At 36.9% G+C, this 12790-nt stretch overlaps 1 protein-coding gene across 4 annotated transcripts in view; it reads left to right on the top strand.

Annotated features, from left to right (window-relative positions):
- FNDC3A (fibronectin type III domain containing 3A) overlaps positions 1–12790 on the top strand; it is a 184203-nt gene that overhangs the window by 83889 nt on the left and 87524 nt on the right. The window contains exon 1 of one of the 4 annotated variants that reach the window (XM_044249713.1): positions 8586–8691. The exons of the other annotated variants lie outside the window; for them this stretch is intronic. Within the exon in view, the coding sequence (XP_044105648.1) occupies positions 8685–8691 (7 nt within the window). The 5' untranslated portion in view covers positions 8586–8684. Of the gene's footprint in view, positions 1–8585; positions 8692–12790 lie in introns of those variants that run through there. 4 annotated transcript variants of the gene reach the window in all.

Genomic DNA, 12790 nt, shown 5'->3' with positions numbered 1-12790 from the left:
GTTCCATTAACACTACTCTAATGTCGAGATATTCAATATAAAGAAGTCCATAAAATATTCCTTAATATATTTGCATTTTAATAAAGCATTTTCTTTTTTAATATTAGCAATAGAGCTTTTCATGTCCTTCAGTGTAATAAAAGCAGTTTGTCAATCAATAAAGTATTCCAAATTATGTAATTCTAATGATTTTTAGGCTGTTCTTTCACTTTCAGGAATGTCCTAGGTTGGATGACGATGATCTGGTTATCCTGCTTCTGCTGTCTTTTCTCCCACTTGTATCTCCAGAGCTTAACCGGACTCAAAAACAAATCCTGTTTCTCCTAATCCTAAGAGTTATTCCCAAATTCTTGTCCATAGATTTAGGGAAATTTCACCAGTCTAAGGAATGGGGAAAAAGGGAAAAAGAAATGGGGGGGAAAAAATGAAAAGTGCTTTTTCACTGGACTAAATTTATTTAATTTAAAGACTTTTTTTTTATTCTAAGTTAAGTCCCTTCTGTTTTGAGGTTAAATGTTCTTTATGAATGATGACGGGGTGCCTGGGTGACTCAGTTGGTTGAGCAACTGCTTTGGTTCGGGTCATGATCCTGGAGTCCCAGGATCGAGTTCCACATCAGGCTCGAGTTCCACATTCATAAAGAACATAAATGTTCTTTATGAATGATGGAATAATATATAATAGACGTCCTTCTGTTCTTAATTTCTTTCTTCTTTCCCTTTAGTGTCATAATTTAGCCTTATAAAAAGCTGATTACCTTAATGAGTCCCCAGAATTTGTTTTAAAATTCTAGTGCCACATAAATCAAAACACCTGGGAAATACTGCATCAGAACACAGATAACTCTGTTCTATTGACCAGTCTCTAGCCAATATCTGGCCTCTTCATCCAGCTGCCCTCAACCCAAGTCAGTCCAAAGACATACCTGGTTTTAGGATGATCCTCACATTTGTTTTCCATTGGCATGAACCATGTAAAGTAAAACTTTTATTAAGTCGATACCTTAGTTTAATATACTATAGTGGGAAATTATGAAATTATAGAAAAAGAAAATGCTACGACATGGCCAGATCCGCAAGATGACTGAGGCCCCTACATGGAAAAGAGGAAAAACATAGGCAAGCAAATCAGAGAGATTTAAAAGAAACAAAGTTTGACTTGTTACCGCAAACAAAGTTATAGGTTCTGACTCTTTGCTCCCCTTATCTTCCTGAGATTATTTGCATCTATCATTGTCCGGTAATCCCCAGCAAGGGGGTCTTCCCATAAAGGACTTGATTAGTTGCAGATGTCATTGACCTTTCCTAGGTCCCTTGACTACATGGACATTCATCAGTTACGATCTAAGCTGCATGAGCTTAACACATGTTATTTAGATGTTAATCCAGGACCTGTATGCCTAATACTACCTCAAGAGTCAGGATCACATCTTCTGCCCATTTTTTGATGTGTTTGTCTGTTTCGTGTGGGTTGAGTTTGAGGAATTCATTATAGATCCTGGATATCAACCTTTTGTCTGTACTGTCATTTGCAAATATCTTCTCCCATTCCGTGGGTTGCCTCTTTGTTTTTTTTACTGTTTCCTTTGCTGTGCAGAAGCTTTTGATTTTGATGAAGTCCCAGAAGTTTATTTTCGCTTTTGTTTCCTTTGCCTTTGGAGACGTATCTTGAAAGAAGTTGCTGTGGCTGATATCAAAGAGATTACTGCCTATGTTCTCCTCTAAGATTCTGATGGATTCCTGTCTCACGTTGAGGTCTTTTATCCATTTTGAGTTTATCTTTGTGTACGGTGTAAGAGAATGGTCGAGTTTCATTCTTCTACATATAGCTGTCCAGTTTTCCCAGCACCATTTATTGAAGAGACTGTCTTTTTTCCACTGTATATTTTTTCCTGTTTTGTCAAAGATTAATTGACCATAGAGTTGAGGGTCCATATCAGGGCTCTCTACTCTGTTCCACTGGTCTATGTGTCTGTTTTTATGCCAGTACCATGCTGTCTTGGTGATCACAGCTTTGTAATAAAGCTTGAAATCAGGTAAGATGATGCCGCCAGCTTTATTTTTGTTTTTCAACATTTCCTTAGCGATTCGGGGTCTCTTCTGATTCCATACAAATTTTAGGATTATTTTCTCCAGCTCTTTGAAGAATGCCGGTGGAATTTTGATCGGAATGGCATTAAAAGTAGATATTTGCAAATGACAGTACAGACAAAAGGTTGATATCCAGGATCTATAATGAATTCCTCAAACTCAACCCACACGAAACAGACAAACACATCAAAAAATGGGCAGAAGATATGAACAGACACTTCTCCAATCAAGACATACAAATGGCTATCAGACACATGAAAAAATGCTCATCATCATTAGCCCTCAGGGAGATTCAAATTAAAACCACATTGAGATATCACCTTACACCAGTTAGAATGGCCAAAATTAACAAAACAGGAAACAGCATGTGTTGGAGAGGATGTGGAGAAAGGGGAACCCTCTTCCACTGTTGGTGGGAATGCAAGTTGGTGCAGCCTCTTTGGAGAACAGTGTGGAGATTCCTCAAGAAATTAAAAATAGAGCTTCCCTATGACCCTGCAATTGCACTCCTGGGTATTTACCCCAAAGATACAGATGTCGTGAAAAGAAGGGCCATCTGTACCCCAATATTTATAGCAGCAATGGCCACAGTCGCCAAACTATGGAAAGAACCAAGATGCCCTTCAACGGATGAATGGATAAGGAAGATGTGGTCCATATACACTATGGAGTATTATGCCTCCATCAGAAAGGATGAATACCCAACTTTTGTAGCAACATGGACGGGACTGGAAGAGATTATGCTGAGTGAAATCAGTCAAGCAGAGAGAGTCAATTATCATATGGTTTCACTTATTTGTGGAGCATAACAAATAGCATGGAGGACAAGGGGCGTTAGAGAGGAGAAGGGAGTTGGGGGAAATTGGAAGGGGAGGTGAACCATGAGAGACTGGACTCTGAAAAACAGTCTGAAGGGTTTGAAGTGGCGGGAGGTTGGGGTACCAGGTGGTGGGTATTATAGAGGGCACGGCTTGCATGGAGCACTGGGTGTGGTAAAAAAATAATGAATACTGTTTCTCTGAAAATAAATAAATTGGGAAAAAAATAAAATAAAAAAAATGAAAACACAGTTACCTAAAAAAAAGAAAAAAAAAGAGTCAGGATCACAATCATAGTCTTTTGGAGAATTAGATTTTTATTTGTAGAGGAGTGGAATGAGATGCATTTCACATCCCCACTCTTAATGTCTTTTTTTAAATTAATGTCTTAATGATTTGAAACCAGTGAGCTGAATGAGGCTGCACCTTATTTTTTAACATGCAAATGACCCAGACTGATTTCCATCTAAGAACAGCCTTAATAAACAACTGATCTTGTTTATTTATTGCCAGAAAGATTTTTATAAAATGAAAGTTAACTCTTCCAACTTTAATTTGCCTCATAGCTAACAATCCCTTTCTGCAGTCAGCTGATTCAGCTCTCTTGCTATCTTGGCTGTTTATTTTGCAACTGCTTTTTGGGATACATTGCTAAAAGTTAAGACATTTATTGATGCATCACTAAATTTTATATATGGCAGAAGTCAGCATTGGGCTATACCTGCTTTAGTTTTTTTCAAGCCAAATAATTGGGGCTATGCTCTATGGCAGTTTGAGACACTTGATCAGCAGAAGGCAAGGACTAGCTTGACAGTGTGGTCCTTGATGCCTTTTTTTCTTTCTCAGCATAACAGTATTCATTATTTTTGCATCACACCCCGTGCTCCACGCAGTCCATGCCCTCTATAATACCCACCACCTGGTACCCCACCTCCCCCGCCACTTCAAACCTCTCAGATTGTTTTTCAGAGTCCATAGTCTCTCATGGTTCACCTCCCCTTCCAATTTCCCCCAACTCCCTTCTCTCTAACTCCCCATGTCCTCCATGCTATTTGTTATGCTCCACAAATAAGTGAAATCATATGATAATTGACTCTCTCTGCTTGACTTATTTCACTCAGCATAACTCCTTCCAGTCCCGTCCATGTTGCTACAAAAGTTGGGTATTCATCCTTTCTGATGGAGGCATAATACTCCATAGTGTATATGGACCACATCTTCCTTATCCATTCATCCGTTGAAGGGCATCTTGGTTCTTTACATAGTTTGGCGACCGTGGCCATTGCTGCTATAAACATTGGGGTACAGATGGCCCTTCTTTTCACTACATCTGTATCTTTGTGGGTCCTTGATATCTTAATTTTAACTTTATTTCAATTCCTACGAACCAGAGAGGTTTTATGGCCCACCTCTAGAGGGCGTAAGACTAGCCTTAGTCCTCATTTATATTTTCTGTATTAGTGTTCCCTTTTCTTTAGTTTGTCAGCTCTTTTGTTTTGAGTTTTGTTTTGTTCAGTTATGTTATTTTGACGGGGGTTTTTAGCTTTTGTTTTTGTTGCTGTATGTTTCTCTTAACTCTCCTTAAGTTACTTTTGAAACAGTTTTGGCTGTTATGTTATTCACTGTTTTCTGTAAGATATTCCTCATTTAACTAAAAACTTTTAGAGTCTTCACAAGAGTTTCAGTGAGATATATGTAGGTGCATTTTGCTTTGCTATCATTATGTGTAACGTGTGGGGTCTTTTATCCAAATGTTTGGTGCTTTTCTATTTGTAGTTTATCTTCAAGTAAATTTTGGTATTATTATGCTGCAGTTTTCTCATTCATTTTATAATTTGTAATACAAGTTAAATTCAAACAAGAGAGGCAGTATAATGTAGTGGTGAAAAAACATAGATTTCAAAGCTAGAACACCCAATTCTTTTGACAGCTTACTAACTGTGAGACCTTGAAAGTTACTTAATCTCTTTGTATCTTAGTTTCCTTACAGAAAATGGAAATAATAGTTATCCCACTTCAGAGGGATATGATGCTGCTTAAATGAGTTAATAATCTATAAATAATATATGTATAGATAGATAGATTATAAATAATCTATTTACCACTTACACCAGTGCCTGGTACCCAATAAGTGCATATAAACACTTGGGTGCATTCTCACCCAAATGCCACCTTGTGCTTGTATTGACAAATCTACCTGAAAATCAACAGTTTAAGAATACTAATAGTTAATGTGTTAAAATGTTATCAGAAAGACAATTGCTGTGACATGTCAGCTATTGATTAAGAGAACCCTCTGCAAAATGTTTTGAGATAATATTGTGAAAATAAAAATAAAAAATAAAAACCATTTTAAGTTTGCTAGAATTCTCATATAATCAGGTAAGAAAGGGAAAGTGAAGACTATGCTCATCACTGCAGAATGCATTCCTATAATTGTAACATTATTGATGCATCCTTTCTCTTTGCTTATTCTTCTGGAAAAATTGTTTGATGCACATTGTTGAATTAATAGGGTCTTTAGGAAATATGAAATATGTCTACTTTACATTGTCCTTATTCTAACCGAAGAATTTTTGAAGGTGTGGACTATGCCCCTAGTCCTGATCATTAGAACTCTATGGCAACTGTAAGGATAATGAGGGCGGAGAACTTCAAATCTTATTAGAAGGGTTGAAAATAGAGAATGGGACAGAAATAACAAGAGAGCAAAGAGCTAGTCGAGGACCAAGTGGAAATCAGGTCAAGAATAAAGTGAGGAGGGGTGCCTGGGTGGCTCAGTAGGTTAAGCCGCTGCCTTTGGCTCAGGTCATGATCTCAGGGTCCTGGGATTGAGTCCCGCATCAGGCTCTCTGCTCAGCAGGGAGCCGGCTTCCTCCTCTCTCTCTGCCTGCCTCTCTGCCTACTTGTGATCTCTCTCTGTCAAATAAATAAATAAAATCTTTAAAAAAAAAAAAAAGAATAAAGTGAGGAGATAGCTTTGACCTAGTAAAGAGAGAGTGATTCTTCTGAAGATAGAAGAAAGAGGTGAGAAAATTTTGACATATGTGATTGAGGTCATGTTGGGCAAGTCCTTAAAGGATGGTGGAGATCTTTGATAATCACTCTAGAAAACAAGATAGGCTATTAACCAAGGATAAATTTCTGAAAGTATTCCTAAACAATGCTGATGTCTAAATTAAGGTTGGAGATAACTCAATTTTCAAACATGACAGTCTGAGTACTATTTGATTTCTACAGTTCAGATCTAAGAGAAGTTAATTATCTGGCTAAAATTGGGGACTTTGTGGGGAGGGGATATAAAAGGAAGACATCCATGGGAAAGGAAATCAGGCAGTGAAGGCAGTGTCCGATCAAGAGGAAAGGGAAATCATTATGAGAAAGAACAAATGTTGAAGAAAGAGAAAATGGAGAAATGAAAGGTAGATATAGTGGCCAGAGACTGAATTTCAAAGATGAGATAGTGGAATTCTAAATGATAAGTTCCAGGATGTGTCTTTGAACATGAGTTATTAAAAACAGAATAGAAGAGTTCCAGAAAGTTTGATGCTAAGTTTTTTGAGCATTGAAGTCATTGTGCTATGGAAAAAACTGTGAACATGGTGCCCAAGCTTTTAGTAAATGAGAACTGCATATAACAGCAGTGAAAAGAGGTAGAGGGTGATCTACTCATATGACATGATCTCAAGGAAAAAGAAACGAGCATGAAACAGGAACAACAGTGGTAATGGGAAGCAGCCTTGGGGTGTCTGGAAACTGCCTCGGGAGAGAATGGGAAGCCTCTGCTCCCAGGGGTGGCTAGAAAAATTGTCCTGGGGGGAGCCAGATTTCATATAAAGGAAATATATCAACAAGTCTTCTGTGAAAAGGTTGAGGATGTGAAGGAATTTTTTTTTATAATAGGGGAAAAGGTTTTAGTGAGCTCAGTGGAAAGAATTGAGAAAGCTATCACCAATTAAAGAAAGTCAAGAAATGGAAACATAGCTGTGTGAGAACATGAGTGAAAATGAGGAAGTGAGCTGCCAGGGATTGCTTTTTGTTTAAGGGCTGAAGATCAGAGGAATGGTTAGATTTGCTGAGAGGCTGAATTCAGCATTTATAAGCAGATTCTGTTGAGATCAGGACAATCCTTACTCTCAGGCCTTGTTCTTCAGGAGCGTTGCCTTTCTATAAGGACTTTGAAATTAACAATTACCCTTTGCCACTTTTGAGAATGGTCCTTTAGGTGTCTGACATGTATTTACTGGAACCTGTTGCTCTAGGTTATATCTCTTGCTAACTCTTTTCCACATTCTTGGGAGAGTGGGGCTTTGAACATTACACACACAGACACACACACACACATTTTTTAACTATAGCCCTATCATTAGATAATCCTGGCTTTGTCTCTTTGTGTGCCCTTGGCAAGTTACTTAACTGCATGCATTCTGCTTCAGTTTCCCTACCTATCATTGATACCTCCTTCAGTTATTGTAAAGACTGAGTTAACACATGAAAATCACTCCAAATGGTGCCTGGGACATACTCTGCAATATATAATTATTTTTGAAAACACAGAGCAATCACGCTTTTATTTATAATAATAACTATCATTTATTGAGTGGTACCAACCAGTATACTTAGTACTTTAAATATATGTAATTTGATTCTCACAACAATGCTGTGAGGTTGATTATTTTAACCTTCCTACAGAAGGAAACAATTTCAAAGAAGAGCAGTAAATTGCCTTGCTAAAAAATACTGAAGCTTTTGTTAAAACTTAAATCTTTTGACACCAAAATTTATTTTCTTTCCACTGTGCAACTTGTAAACAAATCACAATCATTATCATTACCTATACATTTGTATTAGCTACTAATAATTTCCTTAGTTTACATAGCACCATAAAGTAATGAAAAGACCTCAGTCTTCTTCCCCTCACTTGTAACATCTTTAGTCTCTTTCCTGATATCCAGAGGAGCTTTGGTAGAGTGCCTTGATCCTGAGATGTGTAGCCTGTCTTTTAAGATTTTATGGACGTGAGCAAGAATGCCATCCATCAAGTATCTGTATTAATGTCCATGTTAAATCTTAAAATAAACATATGACAACAAAACAAAATTAGAAATAAAGTAAAAACAGCCCTTAAAGTGGTAGCCTTTAAAACTTGAGAGGCAAAGGCCAGCCTGAGACATAAAACCCAGGTTTGAGGAACACATTGATCAAGCCAGTATTCTATAGACAATTGTGCTGTGGGCATTCTTTAATGGTTAAGCATGGAGAGTGGATCAAGTTACAGAAGGACATTTCAGAGCGAATCCTCTAAGTTAATAAATGTTACAAATAACTTAAATTTTATAAATGAAAGTAGCAGACTGGATAAGAAAAACTGAATTAGAAGATAATGCCTATCATATAGGAGGGAAGTGAAAACAAAAAGGATGGTTTTACAGCAGATACGTATTTCTGTACATGTATTTTGATGAGCTTTGGGGTTAGTTCACGGGGAAGTCTGAATGATGGCAAAATTAAAGGCATTAGCAGTAGAGACCATTTAATCATTTACTATATCCCAAACGCTTACAGCGGGAATGTTTGCTTTTTTCCCCTTTCCCTTTCCGCGGGGCGCTGTAAGTCACGTGATAAGCATCACGTGACTCGGTCAAAGGATCTTTTCCTCTCACTGCTTTGCAAAAAAAAAAAAAAACAGCGGAACTGTTCTCCAATTAAAGCTGTTAACGTGTACTACGCTGTTTCCTTGTTGGATTTTGTTCTCTGCTGCTACTGTAAAAACAAAATGAGTGGTAAGATTTGCTATTTTTGAACATTCTTCTTCTATTTTAAAACATAGAAAGCATTGTATTAATCTAAAGTGCCGTGTGTGTTTTTTCAATAGATGCCAAATCTGTGGCAGTAAAAATATTTTAAATTGTGGCCATGTAGTTATAAAAAGATTAGACTCTATTTGGAGATGGGCTGATTTTATATTCCATGGATTATTCCTTACCAGCGTTTCTATTTTACTAGGTTTTTCTTTTTACCACTAAAATATGAATATTGGCACCAGATTATTTGGAAGCCATTGTGAAAGCTTGCTTATAAAGAGAATGTGTAGCACGTCAGCAGCCCGTTGCATTTTAAGAATTTAAACTCAGATTTGTAGTTTCGTCAAAAAAACCTTTCTAAATGTGAATGTATGCTAATGAAAAAATAAAGAATTTAACTTACAGTAGATGAAATATCATCTTTATTAAGTTATTGATGGCACTTTTTAAGGAATGGAGGTGAGGAGCTTCTCAAATTTCTTAAGACATTTGGTGAATAAGCATTGTTTGCTCTTCTGCAGGGTTTTAGAATAGGAAATAAAGCCCTGAAAATGATTTAAATAGCTTTATGTTTGGGGGTAGATTTTGCTTAGCTCATGTAGATTATTAAGGAGCTCCTGGTGTATCTACAGTTGTTCAGATAAAGCTACTCTTGTTCCAGATGTACATTTAATGGTACAATTTGTAACAGATTTGGCTTCTTTACTAGGACAGAATAACCCCCTCTCCCCCCACCCCCCACTTCACTGCATTTAGAGGGTTTGTAGTTAATCTTTTAGTATTTTCAGTATTTTATGCCAACAATAAAAGTATTGGTGAAGCTAAGCGGGTAGATGAACATTTGCATCATTAAGCATGCAAGGTTTTAGGGGTTGCTGCTGTAGGTAGAAATAGCAACTGAAGCGGTACTGTAAATATTGTAGTTCTAAATTGTATTTACTGTGTTTTCATAATGGAAGTTTTGTGTGTTCAGTGTTGGATGTTATTCCACGCCAGTACTTTAGGAATTAAATACAGTATCCGTGAATTGTCTCTAAAAAAATGAACCATGTACAATTTCTGCCTCAGGATAAGAAAATTTACTTGGTAGAATGAAATGATTACTTCTTAGGGAAATGAGTTAATAGTTATTCCTAGACTGCAACTAGTAATGTATTTACTGCTGGTTTATTTTAGGTTGGGTTTGTTCTGTTCTGTTTTCAGTATCACACTTAAATATATTTAAAGATAGAGTAGAATTTTGTTCTACTAAAATATAAACTGTAAGGCAGCTTTCAAAGTATATGGTTTGAATTGTAATTATATAGTATTTATGTATTTATATTTTTAGTAAAAGAAGGGTAATCCAAGCAGCTGTGTAGTTTTGCAATTTTAAATATAATCAGCAGTAACTTATTTTTTATTCTGGAGGCTGAAAAACAACAAAAACCTATTCTGATGACTTGCTGTAAGAATTAAATTTGACAACATTTGAAAGGAAGCACAGTCCGTGGCACATTTAGTAGAAGCTCAAAAATACTGATTTCCTTTACTAAGATTGCAAATAGGATTTTGATGAATTCTCTTTCTGGTTCCCAGCTAAATTTCACATATTATGAATAATATTTAAGCCAGTTTCAGGATTCATAAAGCTAGTTTACTGTAGGTTTATGTAAAATAGCTAATAGACATAAACTAGAATTTTCTTAAAACTGTTCTCATTTTCTCTTGAGTCCAGCATAGAGAAGTTGAAAGTAAGTTTTGGATAAACCCTTTCTTGCCTAGAGGTATAAAGTACCTCACAAGTTTTATTTTGTAAGTTAATAGGTTAATGTTGGCTTAAATGCAGGAAAATTTTGTTCTGCCTTTCTCTCTTTTTTTTTTTTTTTTTTTAAGATAACAAAGACCTTAATTTTCCTTAGAAGCTTTGGAGCCTTGAATTACATCAGTTGCCAGTAATGCATAGTATCCTTAAATGAAACTGTCTGGTTTTAAATCCTCTTTCTACCACTAGGGCAAGCTTAACCTCTCTGCCTTAATTTCCACATGTAGAAAATGGGAGTAATAACAATAATACTTACCTGCTGGTAGAATGATTATGAGTAGAAAAAAGAAAACAAAAGGCCTAGCATATATAGTAAGTTAGTATTAACTATATATAATAAGCTATTTTAAGAAAATAATACAAACAACTTCATGTATTTGGTGGGCTGTTTGGGATGGGAAGAATATTTTGTTGAAAAGTTATTTTTAGGGGCACCTGGGTGGCTCAGTCAGTTAAGCTGTGCCTTCAGCTCAGATCATGATCCCAGAGTCCTGGGATTGAATCCCACATCAGGCTTCCTGCTTAGTGAGGAGTCTGTGTCTTCCTCTGCCCACTTCCCTGCCTCCTGCTCATGCTCACACTCTGCTAAATAAATAAAATCTTCTTAAAAAAAGAAAAGCATCACCACTTCCTCATATCAGGGAGATCATATGATAGTTGTCTTTCTCCGCTTGACTTATTTCGCTAAGCATGATACGCTCTAGTTCCATCCATGTCATCGCAAATGACAAGATTTCATTTCTTTTGATGGCTGCATAGTATTCCATTGTGTATATATACCACATCTTCTTTATCCAACATGGGGGCTTAAGTGGGTAGGAGAAGAATAAATGAAACAAGATGGGATTGGGAGGGAGACAAACCATAAGTGACTCTTAATCTCACAAAACAAACTGAGGGTTGCTGGGAGGAGGGGGTTGGGAGAAGGGGGGTGGGGTTATGGACATTGGGGAGGGTATGTGCTTTGGTGAGTGCTGTGAAGTGTGTAAACCTGGCGATTCACAGACCTGTACCCCTGGGGATAAAAATATATGTTTATAAAAAATAAAAAATTTAAAAAAAAAAGAAAGAAAAGCTATTTTATAGTCATATATACCATAATTTGGTAGTTGCCCCTACACAGACACACACACATAAGCTCCTTACTTCCTCATGCCCATTTGAATCTTGAACCTATTCTCTCTCTTCCCCTCCCTATCTCTCCTTTCATTCCTCTCTCCCTCCACTTTTCTCTCCCCCCCCCCTTCCTCTGCTTCAGCCCTCCTCACTCAGGCTTCTTCACCCTTCCCTTTCTCCAGTAACCTCTCCTCCTTTGTCCCCTCCCCTCCTTTTGTGCCTGTATTTTCTCCTCCTCTGTCCTTTTCTTCTTCCCTCACCGCTGTTCAGCATTTACCCTCCCGCACCCACCTTTTCGTACATGCTCTTTTCTCTTTCTTTCCCTATGTCTCACCATCTTTCCCCTGTCCCAGCCACCAGCTACTTTGTTGCTTGCTTGTCACTCCTTTCCTTCCCTGAAAAGAGGAGAGTAGCTGTATTCTGGTTTTGCTCAGACCTCCATGTTCTTCATTCTGTTTTCCTGAAGTATGTGTAATATTACCAGTGAAATTTATTTCTTTTCTGCTCTATGACTTAGCTTTTCTTCTTTCTTTTCTTTTATAACTCATACCCATTATATGTACTCTGCAGGTTGAAATTCCACATATTAAAAAGAACTCTTCCTCTATTACATTCTTCATTAGACTCTTGGGTACATTTATTCCTAAAAAATGAGTGAGGCTCCTTGAGAAGGTTTAATTTCAAGCTACTAAAAACTAATGGGTGAGGGGACAGTGCAGTCTAAAGTGACAAAGTAGAGCGGTGCCCGGCTAGCTCAGTCGGTAGAGCATGAGACTCTTAAAGTTACAAAGTAAAAAGGATCTGAAGGTGAGATTCTTCTTTAAAAAAAAAAAGTTGTATAAAGCAAGTAAGATTTGTTATTAGAAAAAATAAAACACACCTTCCCAAAATGCCTATTTTATCCCACAAATGTTGAGAGAAGATAAATGAGATAATATTTATAAAAGTTATCTGGAAAGGATAACAGTAAAATTGAAAGAAAATGTAGAACAAGGTAAGCTGAACTTTCTCTTTTGGGTGGGAACTTTTTGTTTAAGAAACAAAAATTGTTCCTTGGCTAAATATGCATGAACAGTATTTTTCTAATTTTGTTCTCAAGTCCCCACAAATACTACTTACATATTACACAAGAGGTTTTGAGCACTAATAGAGAAGTCC

Source organism: Neovison vison, chromosome 5, assembly GCF_020171115.1.
Source record: "Neovison vison isolate M4711 chromosome 5, ASM_NN_V1, whole genome shotgun sequence".
NCBI lineage: Eukaryota > Metazoa > Chordata > Mammalia > Carnivora > Mustelidae > Neogale > Neogale vison.
Note: the sequence above shows the minus strand (reverse complement) of the source record. Positions and strands in the feature narration are given on the sequence as shown.